This window comes from Suncus etruscus, chromosome 17 (genome assembly GCF_024139225.1).
Source record: "Suncus etruscus isolate mSunEtr1 chromosome 17, mSunEtr1.pri.cur, whole genome shotgun sequence".
NCBI classification, from domain to species: Eukaryota; Metazoa; Chordata; class Mammalia; order Eulipotyphla; family Soricidae; genus Suncus; species Suncus etruscus.
In genome coordinates this window covers 63,406,606-63,416,760 of record NC_064864.1, presented here as the reverse complement: position 1 = coordinate 63,416,760, position 10,155 = coordinate 63,406,606, and the positions used below count along the sequence as shown (strand labels likewise).

At 55.8% G+C, this 10,155-nt stretch overlaps 1 protein-coding gene across 1 annotated transcript; it reads left to right on the top strand.

Annotated features, from left to right (window-relative positions):
* Positions 1-953: 953 nt before the first annotated feature.
* Positions 954-5,507, top strand: VAX1 (ventral anterior homeobox 1). Its single transcript, XM_049790442.1, is given in 6 exon segments — positions 954-1,059; positions 1,196-1,891; positions 3,043-3,230; positions 4,921-5,049; positions 5,051-5,247; positions 5,249-5,507. Coding segments are annotated over 6 exon segments (1,575 nt in total).
* Positions 5,508-10,155: the final 4,648 nt, after the last annotated feature.

Here is a 10,155-nt window from a genome sequence, read left to right as displayed (position 1 = left end):
CCCTTTTCCGCAGCGCTCGGTGAATGAGGCCCGGGGAGGGACGCGGCCCTTCCCCCTCCCCGGCCACGCCAGCCCGCCGCACTCGGAGCACTGTTTGTTAATAGTCCAATTAGATAATTGCCATCTTTCACTCCTTTTGCTCCGCATTTCCCATAAAGGAATGAATGGGGAGAGCGGCGTGGAGAGGGCTTCTGCCCGGGCAAGGTGGCGAGAAGGGCTGGAGCAGGCTCCGCGCACAAGGCCGTGCGCTTGAATTGAATCATTGTAGCCTAATCAATGCTCTTATTGGATTACTGGCTGTTGCTTTTCTCAAAGATATTGTAGCAGAGACAATGAAATAGCGAGGGGAAAACTTTCTCTCTCTCTCTCTCTCTCTCTCTCTCTCTCTCTCTCTCTCTTTGAAGCAATCGACTCACACTCGGGCTCTCTCTCTCTCTCTCTCTCTCTCTCTCTCTCTCTCTCTCTCTCTCTCTCTCTCTCTCTCTCTCTCTCTTCTGCTGGACTCACTCACTCTCTGAGTACAAAGCTGCCCTTTCAATGGGCTGCTTCAGGGCTGCTGGAGGTGCAGGCATGAAAAAAAAAATCCCGCTGGAACTAACTGGAGAGAAGTGGCAGTTTAAGATGGCTGTCAGCGTTGAGGTGTGTTAAGGACTTGCTGGGGAGGAGAGCTTGGATTTTGCGAGTGGGGAGGGGGATACTTTTTCCTCCTTATTTTATTTTGTCGTGGGGCGGGAGAGCCTTTTTCCTTCCTCCCGGCCTCCCCCACGCCACCCCAGCACCAGGCTGGTATTTTCTGGGGCTGCAGAGCGAGCGTGCGAGGGCGGCTGGCTGGGTCCTTCCCTCCCCCCTCCGCCCTCCTTCAGTGCTCTCTCTGTCGAGTGCGGAGAAAGGCCCTCTAGTCCGTCTGTGACCAGGAGGGTCAAAGGCGCAGGGAAAGTTAATAACGTCTGCTAATGGTACGAACAATCCAGGATGAATCTTGTCAAAAGTTTTGCTGCAAGTGCGGGTCTTTGATTGTGTTTCCTGAAAGCAAGACCAATCATTTCCGTGTATTCACTGGCGAAAGCCCTCCTTGATTGGGGACAAGGACAGAAACCATCCATTACGATCTGATATATTATCCAAACAATCTAGTGTATTCATGAGGTAACCGAAACGTGGGGGCTGCGAAATTACCCGTAATCAATTGCAACAGCGAGTGCGCGTCCCCCCCCCCCCAACCCGGCTGTCTGTCGGACAACTACAACTCGCCGGCTCAGTGGCGGGGCGGGCGGGCATCGCCGCCTCTCCGACTCGCTCGCGCCGCTCGCCCGCCACCCGCTCGCCGGGGCCGGGGGACACTGGACGTGCTCCGAGGACGCGGCCGCTGACGAGGCGGTCTGGCCGCCGCTCCCGCCGGGATCTTGGACCAGACCCGCCGCCGCCTCCCGGCCGGCCCGTGCGCCCTTCGCCGGCCGCCGCCGCCGCGCTGAGCCGCTGAGCCGGACCTCCAGCCCGGCCGCTCGCCTCGCTCCGTTCCCGGCTGCCTTGGAGAGGTCGGAGCCGCGCTACCTCCTCCTCCTCCTCCTCCTTTTCTTTTCTTTTTGCTTTCCTCCCTTTTTGCTTTCCTCCTCCTTCTCCCCTCCCCGCCTTCTATTTCCCCCCTTTGGGTCGCTCTCGCCTCTCCTATGTTCGGGAAACCAGGACAAAATGGACGTTCGATGCCACTCGGACGCGGAGGCTGCGCGGGTGTCCAAGAGCGCGCACAAGGAGAGCCGCGAAGGCAAGGGCGCCGAGGGCAGCCTGCCCGCCGCCTTCCTCAAGGAGCCGCAGGGCGCCGCCGACGACTGTAACAAAAGTAAATCCAATTCCGCCGCCGACCCGGATTACTGCCGCCGGATCCTGGTCCGAGGTAGGGATTCGGGGGTGTGTGTGGGGGGGTGGCCCGGCTGCCGCGCGCGTTCGCTGGGGGCGACTCGGTCGCGCGAACTGCGCTCCAGCCCCGAGCCGCGGCCGCGATGTGCCGAGCCGGTGCCGCCCGCCACTTGGCACAAAGTTCCCGGCCCTTCCCCGCCCCGGCTCCGGCCGGACGCGGAGGCGACCGGCACCCGGGGCGCGCGCTCTCCAGGGGCCTCGCCTTGAGTCGCCCCGATCCCGAGGGGCCCCGCCGGCTTGGGCTGCAGGGGCGGCTTCCAGGACTAGGACTTGCCCCCGGCGGGCCCCAGCTCCAGGCTGCGGCCTCCGACCCCGGGAAGGAGCTGGACAACTCTGGGGCGAAAAGTGCTCGCTCTCTGGGCCGGAGGAGCAGCCCCGAGCCCGCTGCGGGCTCCTTCTGCCTGGGAGGGTGGAACGCGCCAAAGGGGCGAAAAAGAGGCGCTGGCCGTGGACTGCGCGCCCGGCCTGTGGCCGCTCCGGGCCGGCCGCTGCTCTGGGAGAAGCGGCTGGGCACGCTGGCCCAGTCGCCCAGGCTGCCGCGGTGCTCGGCTCAGCTGCTTGGCGTGCGCTGGGCTCAGGCCGCCGCCGTGGAGAGACCCGGTCCGGGCCCCGCGCGTTCTCCACCCGCGGATCGCCAGGACCCGCCGGCCGCGACTCGATCCCTCTTTCGCAGCCCGGGAGTCGCGGAACCCCGGGGTGGGATAGAGTAGGGTGGGGTTCGCAATAGGACGATTTGGTCTGCACACGCCGAGGCTGGGGCCCGCAGGTGGAACCCCGGCTGGCTGGTCAGTGTGGGGACCCTCAGAGTAGAAGAGGATCCAAACCTCGCTGTAAGGCCCCCAGGCCCGAAGGATAACCTGCCTGTTTGGAATTGCCCCCCCCCCCCCAACTCCCTTCTTAGTGCTCTGCCAGTGATTTTCCAAAATCTGGTTCTTCCTCCTGTGTGGGTTTCACCTCTTAGTCCCTAACACACACCTCGGATCTTTGCCCCCAGCTGTGGTGGCACCCCACACACCCCTAACCCCAACCAACTCGGTATTGCAAAGGAGATGGTCACTAAAGCCCGGTACGGGCAGAAAAGTGGAGGGGAACGGGCGGGTTCGGCGACTGACATCTGCCCTTCCCCAGATGCCAAGGGGTCCATCCGAGAGATCATCCTGCCCAAGGGCCTGGACCTGGACCGGCCCAAGAGGACGCGCACGTCCTTCACGGCGGAGCAGCTGTACCGCCTGGAGATGGAGTTCCAGCGTTGCCAGTACGTGGTGGGCCGGGAGAGGACAGAGCTCGCCCGGCAGCTCAACCTCTCGGAGACCCAGGTACTGGGTGGCTAGGCCTCACACTTCTCCGCACCTGCCTCCCTCTGGACTAAGCCTCAGAAGTGGAGGAGTTGTGGAACCGGAAAGAAAGGTTTTTTCCCCCTTCTGGAAGCAGCTTCCCCTGTCCAAGTCCATCAGGGCCGCCCACACAGGACTGGAGCACAACGCTCCTTCCGAATCTGCCCTGTGGGACTTCTTCATGGAACCCTGTCCTGGGAATTCCTTGTTTTCATTCTGCTCAACAAGAACTCCTTGTGTCTTTTTGCCCGCCACCCCTCTTTGACCAGCTTTCCAGACACCAGTTTCCTTGGCAAACTTCCCCTGCGGGCTTCCCCCCACCCCCAATAGTACACAGGTTCACTCTGCAAGAAGGCCTAGATCTGAAGCTTTTGCTTGAGTGCTGTGGGTGACTTCTCGGCTTAGCAAAAAGGTGTTTGATCTTGAGACTTAAGTCTAGGCACACCAGGCTTCCCCTGGAGCAGTGCCTAACCCCTACCTAGGCCATTAATGAGTTCTGTATTGGTGTCCTGATGTAGACCCATAGTCTAGCCTAGCCAAATCAACTTAAAATCTTTTCCAAGCTGTGATGGGTCTCTGTGCAGCCACTGAAGCTAGCCATGAGCACTCTGGTCTGGGAGCTCTTGAGGGTCTTAGAGTTTTGCCTCCTGTGCATCCTTTGCTGCAGACCCTACCATATCCTGCCAGCAGTGTGGCCTAAGAAGCCTGAAGATTCCCAGTGCCTCTCTCTGTACCAGCCTAGATGCCAATGAGCAGCATTTTTGCAGTTGAGGATATGGGTGGAAAGCTGAGACCTTAGGATGCGATATGCTCTTATCCATGAAAATAAGTTGGCAGAGCCAGTCATTATAGCCTCTCTTTGCTGCTTCCACCCTTCCTGGTTTACAAGATCTTTATTATCTGTGAAATTTCATTGGAACCACCCATCCATCAGTAAGGGTGGGCAAGGGAGAAGGACTGAGAGGGAAGATTGGTGGAGGGAAACAAGTTTCCTCCCGCCTCAGTTACTTCCTCCCATAACCCCCTAGTTCCTGATACACAACAGTGGAGTGATCAAATTCAGGGTGTTCTCAGCACCTCCAGTTAGTCTGGTAGCTAGAGGAGGCAGAGAAAGTTTGGCAAGTCCATTCTGCAGAAATGCTTCCTTTCTGCAACACCCAATCCCTGTGGGCCTTTATTGGTGGAGTCCAGTCTGCAGGGCAAGAAACTGCCCCCCTGGAGCATTCAACAAGAGTTCTAGAAGCTTGGGGTGAAATTTGAGCCGGATGGGCTAAGGGCCTGGGCAGAGGAAAGGTCTCCCCACTCACACCTCCACATCCATCCCACGTCTCCACAGCACCTTTGCAGGCCTCACTCCAGACTCCTGCTGCGCAACCTGGTTGCGGGCTGGGGCGCAACCCAGAGAACCCCGTGACACTGTCTGGAGTTAGGACCTGGACATGTGTGTTGCGTTGTTAGCTGCGACCTCGACCCACCTGGGCTAGCAGTGGCGGGTGGTTCCCGCTCCTAGAGGCCCGGCCTTGGCAAGCCGCATCTCCTGGGCTCGGAGTTCCCGGGCTGTGGGCGGAGTGGGCACTGGGGGTGGACGAAGGGACGTCCGTGAACCCGCACACCTTGACGCCCTTCTCCTCCCGCCCTTCTCTCCTGTCTTCCCCTGTGCCCCGACACTCAGGTGAAGGTCTGGTTCCAGAACCGGCGAACGAAGCAAAAGAAGGACCAGGGCAAGGACTCGAGCTGGCGCTCGGTGGTGTCGGAGACGGCCGCCACGTGCAGCGTGCTGCGGCTGCTGGAGCAGGGTCGCTCTGCTGTCGCCTCCCGGCCTGCCCGCGCTGCTGCCGCCCTGCGCCACTGGCGCGCTCGGCTCGGCGCTCCGCGGGCCCAGCTTACCGGCCCCTGAGCGCGGGCGCCGCTTGCGGGCTCGGCCCGCTGCTGCCGCCGCCGCTGCCGCTGCCGCCACCGGCCCGGGCCCGGCCAGCGCCGCCTCTCCGCACCCCGCCGTCCGCCCCAGGCGCGGGGCCCGCGGGGCCCGGAGGACTGCATGCGGGCGCGCCCGCCGCTGGCCACGGCCTCTTCAGCCTGCCGGTGCCCTCGCTGCTCGGCTCCGTCGCCGGCCGCCTGTCGTCGGCCCCGTTGACAATGGCCGGGTCGCTGGCCGGGAATTTACAAGAACTCTCCGCCCGCTACCTGAGCTCGTCGGCCTTCGAGCCTTACTCCCGGACCAACAATAAAGACGGGGCCGAGAAAAAAGCGCTGGACTGATCTGAAGTGTGTCCCTGTATTTATATGTAGAGTCTTTATTGTGGTGATATTTATGGACTCTCGCATTAGGCGCCCGGGGCCCTGCGCTCCCCGGATCCCACGAGGCCTCTGACAACGCTTCTTCCCCACCTGGCTCTGCTACCCGACCTCATCTCAATTGGGCGCCCCCCCATTTTCGCCCCCATCATTCCTCCGCCTTCCCTGCCCTCCTTCCCCGCCCCACAAACTTCCTTCAGAATCCGGGAGAATCCAAAGAATTGAGGGGGAAATGCCCGAGTTAGCCAACCTGAAGCCCCAAGGCGAGGCCAGCCCCGCAGGCCAGGCAAAGACGGACTCTAGGTACAAAGCCCAGGACACCTGCTGTAGATCCGAGAGCGCGCGCTGCCTCTGAAGATCGTTTTGATTGTTTGGAAGAAAAACGCTGCACGCAGATGCCTGGGGACTGAAAGACTTGTTGAGTTCCTTAGACCAAAAAGGATGGACGTTCCTTCCTCTTGCTAATGAAATCAGGGCTTTAGGGGTATTCCCTAAATCCTGCTTTTTCAGACCTCACTGGAGACCCCATTAACGTGTGAGCCGCTTCCTGGTGGAATGAATCTTGCTGAGTTCCCTTAAACCCTTAAAAAGAACTGGAATCACACCGGTCCTACCTAACCCTGGAAACAATAAGACAGACATCATACTTGGGCACCTTGGTCAATACATTTACTTTAAACAGCAATGACATAAAACTAAACAACCACCATACAAAAACCAGAAGAAGCGGAGCCCCATTTGGAAATACTCTTACGGAGTTTGGAAGGTGTAAGAAAATTGAGGCTAGAGAAAGCGCAAAATTCAACTTCTTGGTAGAGTGACCTTCAGCGGGCATTTTCCAAAGGAAAAGCAGAAGAGCAGGCCAGAAGGAAAGGAAGTGCTTTCAGCGGCTACTCTGAGGGTGGCAATCGGCTTAAGATTCCCCCTGAAGACGGACCCCTTCTACATCTCCTGAGCTGCCCAATCTGGTGTTTTGGACCCACCACGTCTCGTGTGCAGATTTACTCGGGTGGAGGCCGGTCAGCTCAGTTGGCTTGTTATCACCCCCAAGCACTTTTCCATCCATCACGCAGGAAACGAATTTCAGGGCAGTGCTTTGGGAATCAGGAGGAAGGGACCGCCAGGCAGGGTGCTGGGGCTCAGTTTCTACTAGATTATCTCCCTGCCTAATGGTAAAGCATGCCCCCCACCAACTCCAGTCAAGGGGGAAAAATTATCCCAGGACTTTGAAGGTCCCCAAGTCAGAAAACTGGACCTTGACTCTGGTTGTGGCTTCATCACTCGTTGGCATAACAATGGCCATCCATCCCCACAGTCAAGGCCACTCACAATTGAACCAAAACTACAGACCCAGACGCTGAAGGCCGCAGTGTCTTGAATGTATCCCTCCATCCCAAGCAAGAGCAGAACATTTTAAAAAACAGTAATTTTATTGTAAATTATTTACATGGGAAGTTCCCTTCTCACCCACCTTGCCCCCCTCCCCCAAAGACATAGTGAAGAAAATAACGAATGATTCCAACGTGGGTAGGTGTCCCGGATCCTGGCTACTAACTTTGTTCTGAATGTTTTGGATATTTGGATGTTTTGTATTTATGTGGTGAGAGTGAAATATATATCTATCTATCTATGATGATACGTGAGCTGTACCTTTGTCTTGTATTTGAAGGATTCAAAACAAAGACACTGAAGAAGGAAAAGAAGACCCAGCCAAAGGCGCAGGCTTCTGGAAGAGGTCTTGGGCAAATCTGGGTCCTGAGACAGACTCTTGTCTTTAGTCTGTGGCACAATTTGTTTGAGGGTCTCTGTCTCTTGGATCTTGAAGCTCTCTAGCTTACAGTTCCTGATTTTATTTGGGAACCTTGTCTTGGACACCCCTATAATTCTTGTCTCTTGAGGCTCACAGTAGGTTCAGTTTTAAAAATATTCCCATGTATGTTGTGTTTGTGATTTTCTGCACTTTCAGGCACAAGGATAGGCAAAATATTACCTGGCTGTCGACTTACAGTAAGTCTATGCAGTTAGAGAAGCTTGGAGGCACCTAGAAATGCAACAGCTAGACAAACCATTTCTGCACAGATGCCTCTGTTTCCACCTGGAAGTGTGGGGTTGCACTCAGGAATTTGCAGGAGTCACCCATCTCATCCACAATCCACGTTTCCAAATCATTGCCAGCCTTCTAGCCCTGCCGCCCTGAACCCCTCTTTGTGGTGCCCAAAGATCTGGGTGATGTGGGGTTCACACTTCCTTTAGGGCACCCTTCGAAGATGAACCTCTCTTTCCCAGGTGGACTGCACATATGTGCATCCAAAGGAGCGGGAGGTACAAATCAGACCTTGGGGGTGCTGAGCACAATGGGACAAACAGGTCCTGGGGCTCCCAAGCAGGGGGCATTTTTAGGACATTAGAGCAGCAGAGCCCCCCTGTGAGGCCACTTTTGTTTTCCAAAGTCTGTCCCTCTGGGCTAGTTCCCTTCCACCCTTCTCCCCTTCCTGCTTTCTTTCCCTCTTTTTTTTTCCTTTAGGTCTGGAAGGCTGACTCTTCTCAGGCTCTGTCTACTCCTCTTCCGTGGCTTCTCTCTAATCTGTCGCTCTTGGCTATCCACTCTCTCCCAGCTGCCTCTGGGTCTCTGAATACTTGGGGATTCCTCTGCCCGCCCGGTGGCCCCGGGGCTGGAGCGTGGGTGGTTCTGGCTGGCTTTCAGGGCTGCTGGCTGGGGCCCACAAGGGGGAGGGAGAAGGTGGTATAATTTTATGAAAGAAAAGAAAACACAAAACCCCCCAGCATCAGGCTGCTCGACTAGCTCAGGCTTCTCTGCCAGGCTGGGGTCACCTAGCAGCCCTTCTTTTTGCCTCCCTTTTTTTAATCCCTAAAAGGGGAAAGAACCAGTTTATACCCATCACCTCTCTGCTCTCACTTCTTTTCCCTTACTGGCTTTGGGGAGAGCCAAGCTCTTGCCTGTCACTCAGGGATCATGATTGTTCTTAAAGAGACTTCCAAACAGAACAAGAACCACAATTTAAAAAAATTTTTTTTTGTTTTTTCGGGTCACACCCATTTGATGCTCAGGGGTTACTCCTGGCTAAGTGCTCAAAAGTCGCTCCTGGCTTGGGGGACCATAAGGGACACCGGGGGATCAAACCGCTTTCCTTCCTTGGCTAGTGCTTGCAAGGAAGACACCTTACCTCTAGCGCCACCTCGCTGGCCCCAAGAACCACAATTTTTGTGTGTGTGTGTGTGGTTTTTGGGTCACACCCGGCAGCGCTCAGGGGTTATTCCTGGCTCCAGGCTCAGAAATTGCTCCTGGCAGGCACGGGGGACCATATGGGGTGCCAGGATTCGAACCGATGACCTCCTGCATAAAAGGCAAACACTTACCTCCATGCTATCTCTCCAGCCCCAAGAACCACAATTTTAATTAAAAAACATTTATAGACAATTTCATGCCAATCCCTGTCCTGTTTTCCCTCTTCTCCCGAGTGGGAGTGCCGAGCACCTCTCTAGCAAGTTGCCTTGGTCCCTTTGGCACAGCCTCTGCCCTCCCAATGGTGAGTCACAGAGAGAACAAGGAGGAAGAGGTAGGTGGTCCGAATGACAGCAGCTGGCTCAGCCTAGGGGAAGGTGGGAGAGTCTTCTGGAGGTCAAGGAGAACAGCTGGAGAGTGGGATGTGTAAGAAAGGAATCTCAAGCTTAGGCTCACACAAAGCAACATCTAAATCAGCTCTGTGTGGAAAAGGAAGAGAAAGCCTCTTATGGAGGGCTGAGTTGGTGGTCCTTCTGGGGAAGGATTTGGGGAGCTGAACCAGGAGACATGCTTATCCCCACACTTGAACCTGACTTTTTCCTGAGGTAGGAGGTACTTAGGATACATGTCACTAAGAGTCCTTTGCAGTTTATGATACTTTCACCACCACCATCTTTCATGATTCCTTACGTTGGAAGATCCTGTCCCATTAGGACATTAATATCTAATATTAAGGTATTATATATATTTTTGTTGTGTAGGCTGCAGGTCTCTGTTTATTCATTCCTTCTTATTTTTTGTTCCTCCTCTTCCCATCATTTGTGGTGTTGTTGTTGTTGTGATGCACAGGGCTACACACCATGGGGGCTCATCTGGGATTGGTGCTGGTGTGCTGGACTGCTGTTCACTGAGCTACTCCCCCTGGGATCACTGCAGGTTTCACACAGGTTCTGGCCCTAGCTGATACTTCCTGTACTCAGTGTCATACATCCATCTTTGTTGTGGTGCTCACAGAGGGTAGCAGTCCTTGTTTGTAATACTGACACACAATTGACTGTGCTGCAGCTAGGAATCATTTGTGATGCCAGGGATCACAGAGAGCAGAGCTGCGAGGTTCCTGCTCAGAACATGGGGGGCCAGGAATTTGAACTCATGTCCACATGCTTAAAAGGCAAGGACTCTAAGACCCTTTGCTAGTCCTCCAGGCCTCTGGCCCCATTTTTAATAGCTGCACACAGACTTGGAAGGGTCACATGTCTTTTTCAAGCCCTCATAAGTAGGCAGAATCACATGACTGCAAGCTTTAGCACCAGGAATCTCTTTTATTGTATTTTCGGCCACTCTCAGCAGTGCTTGGACATCACTCTT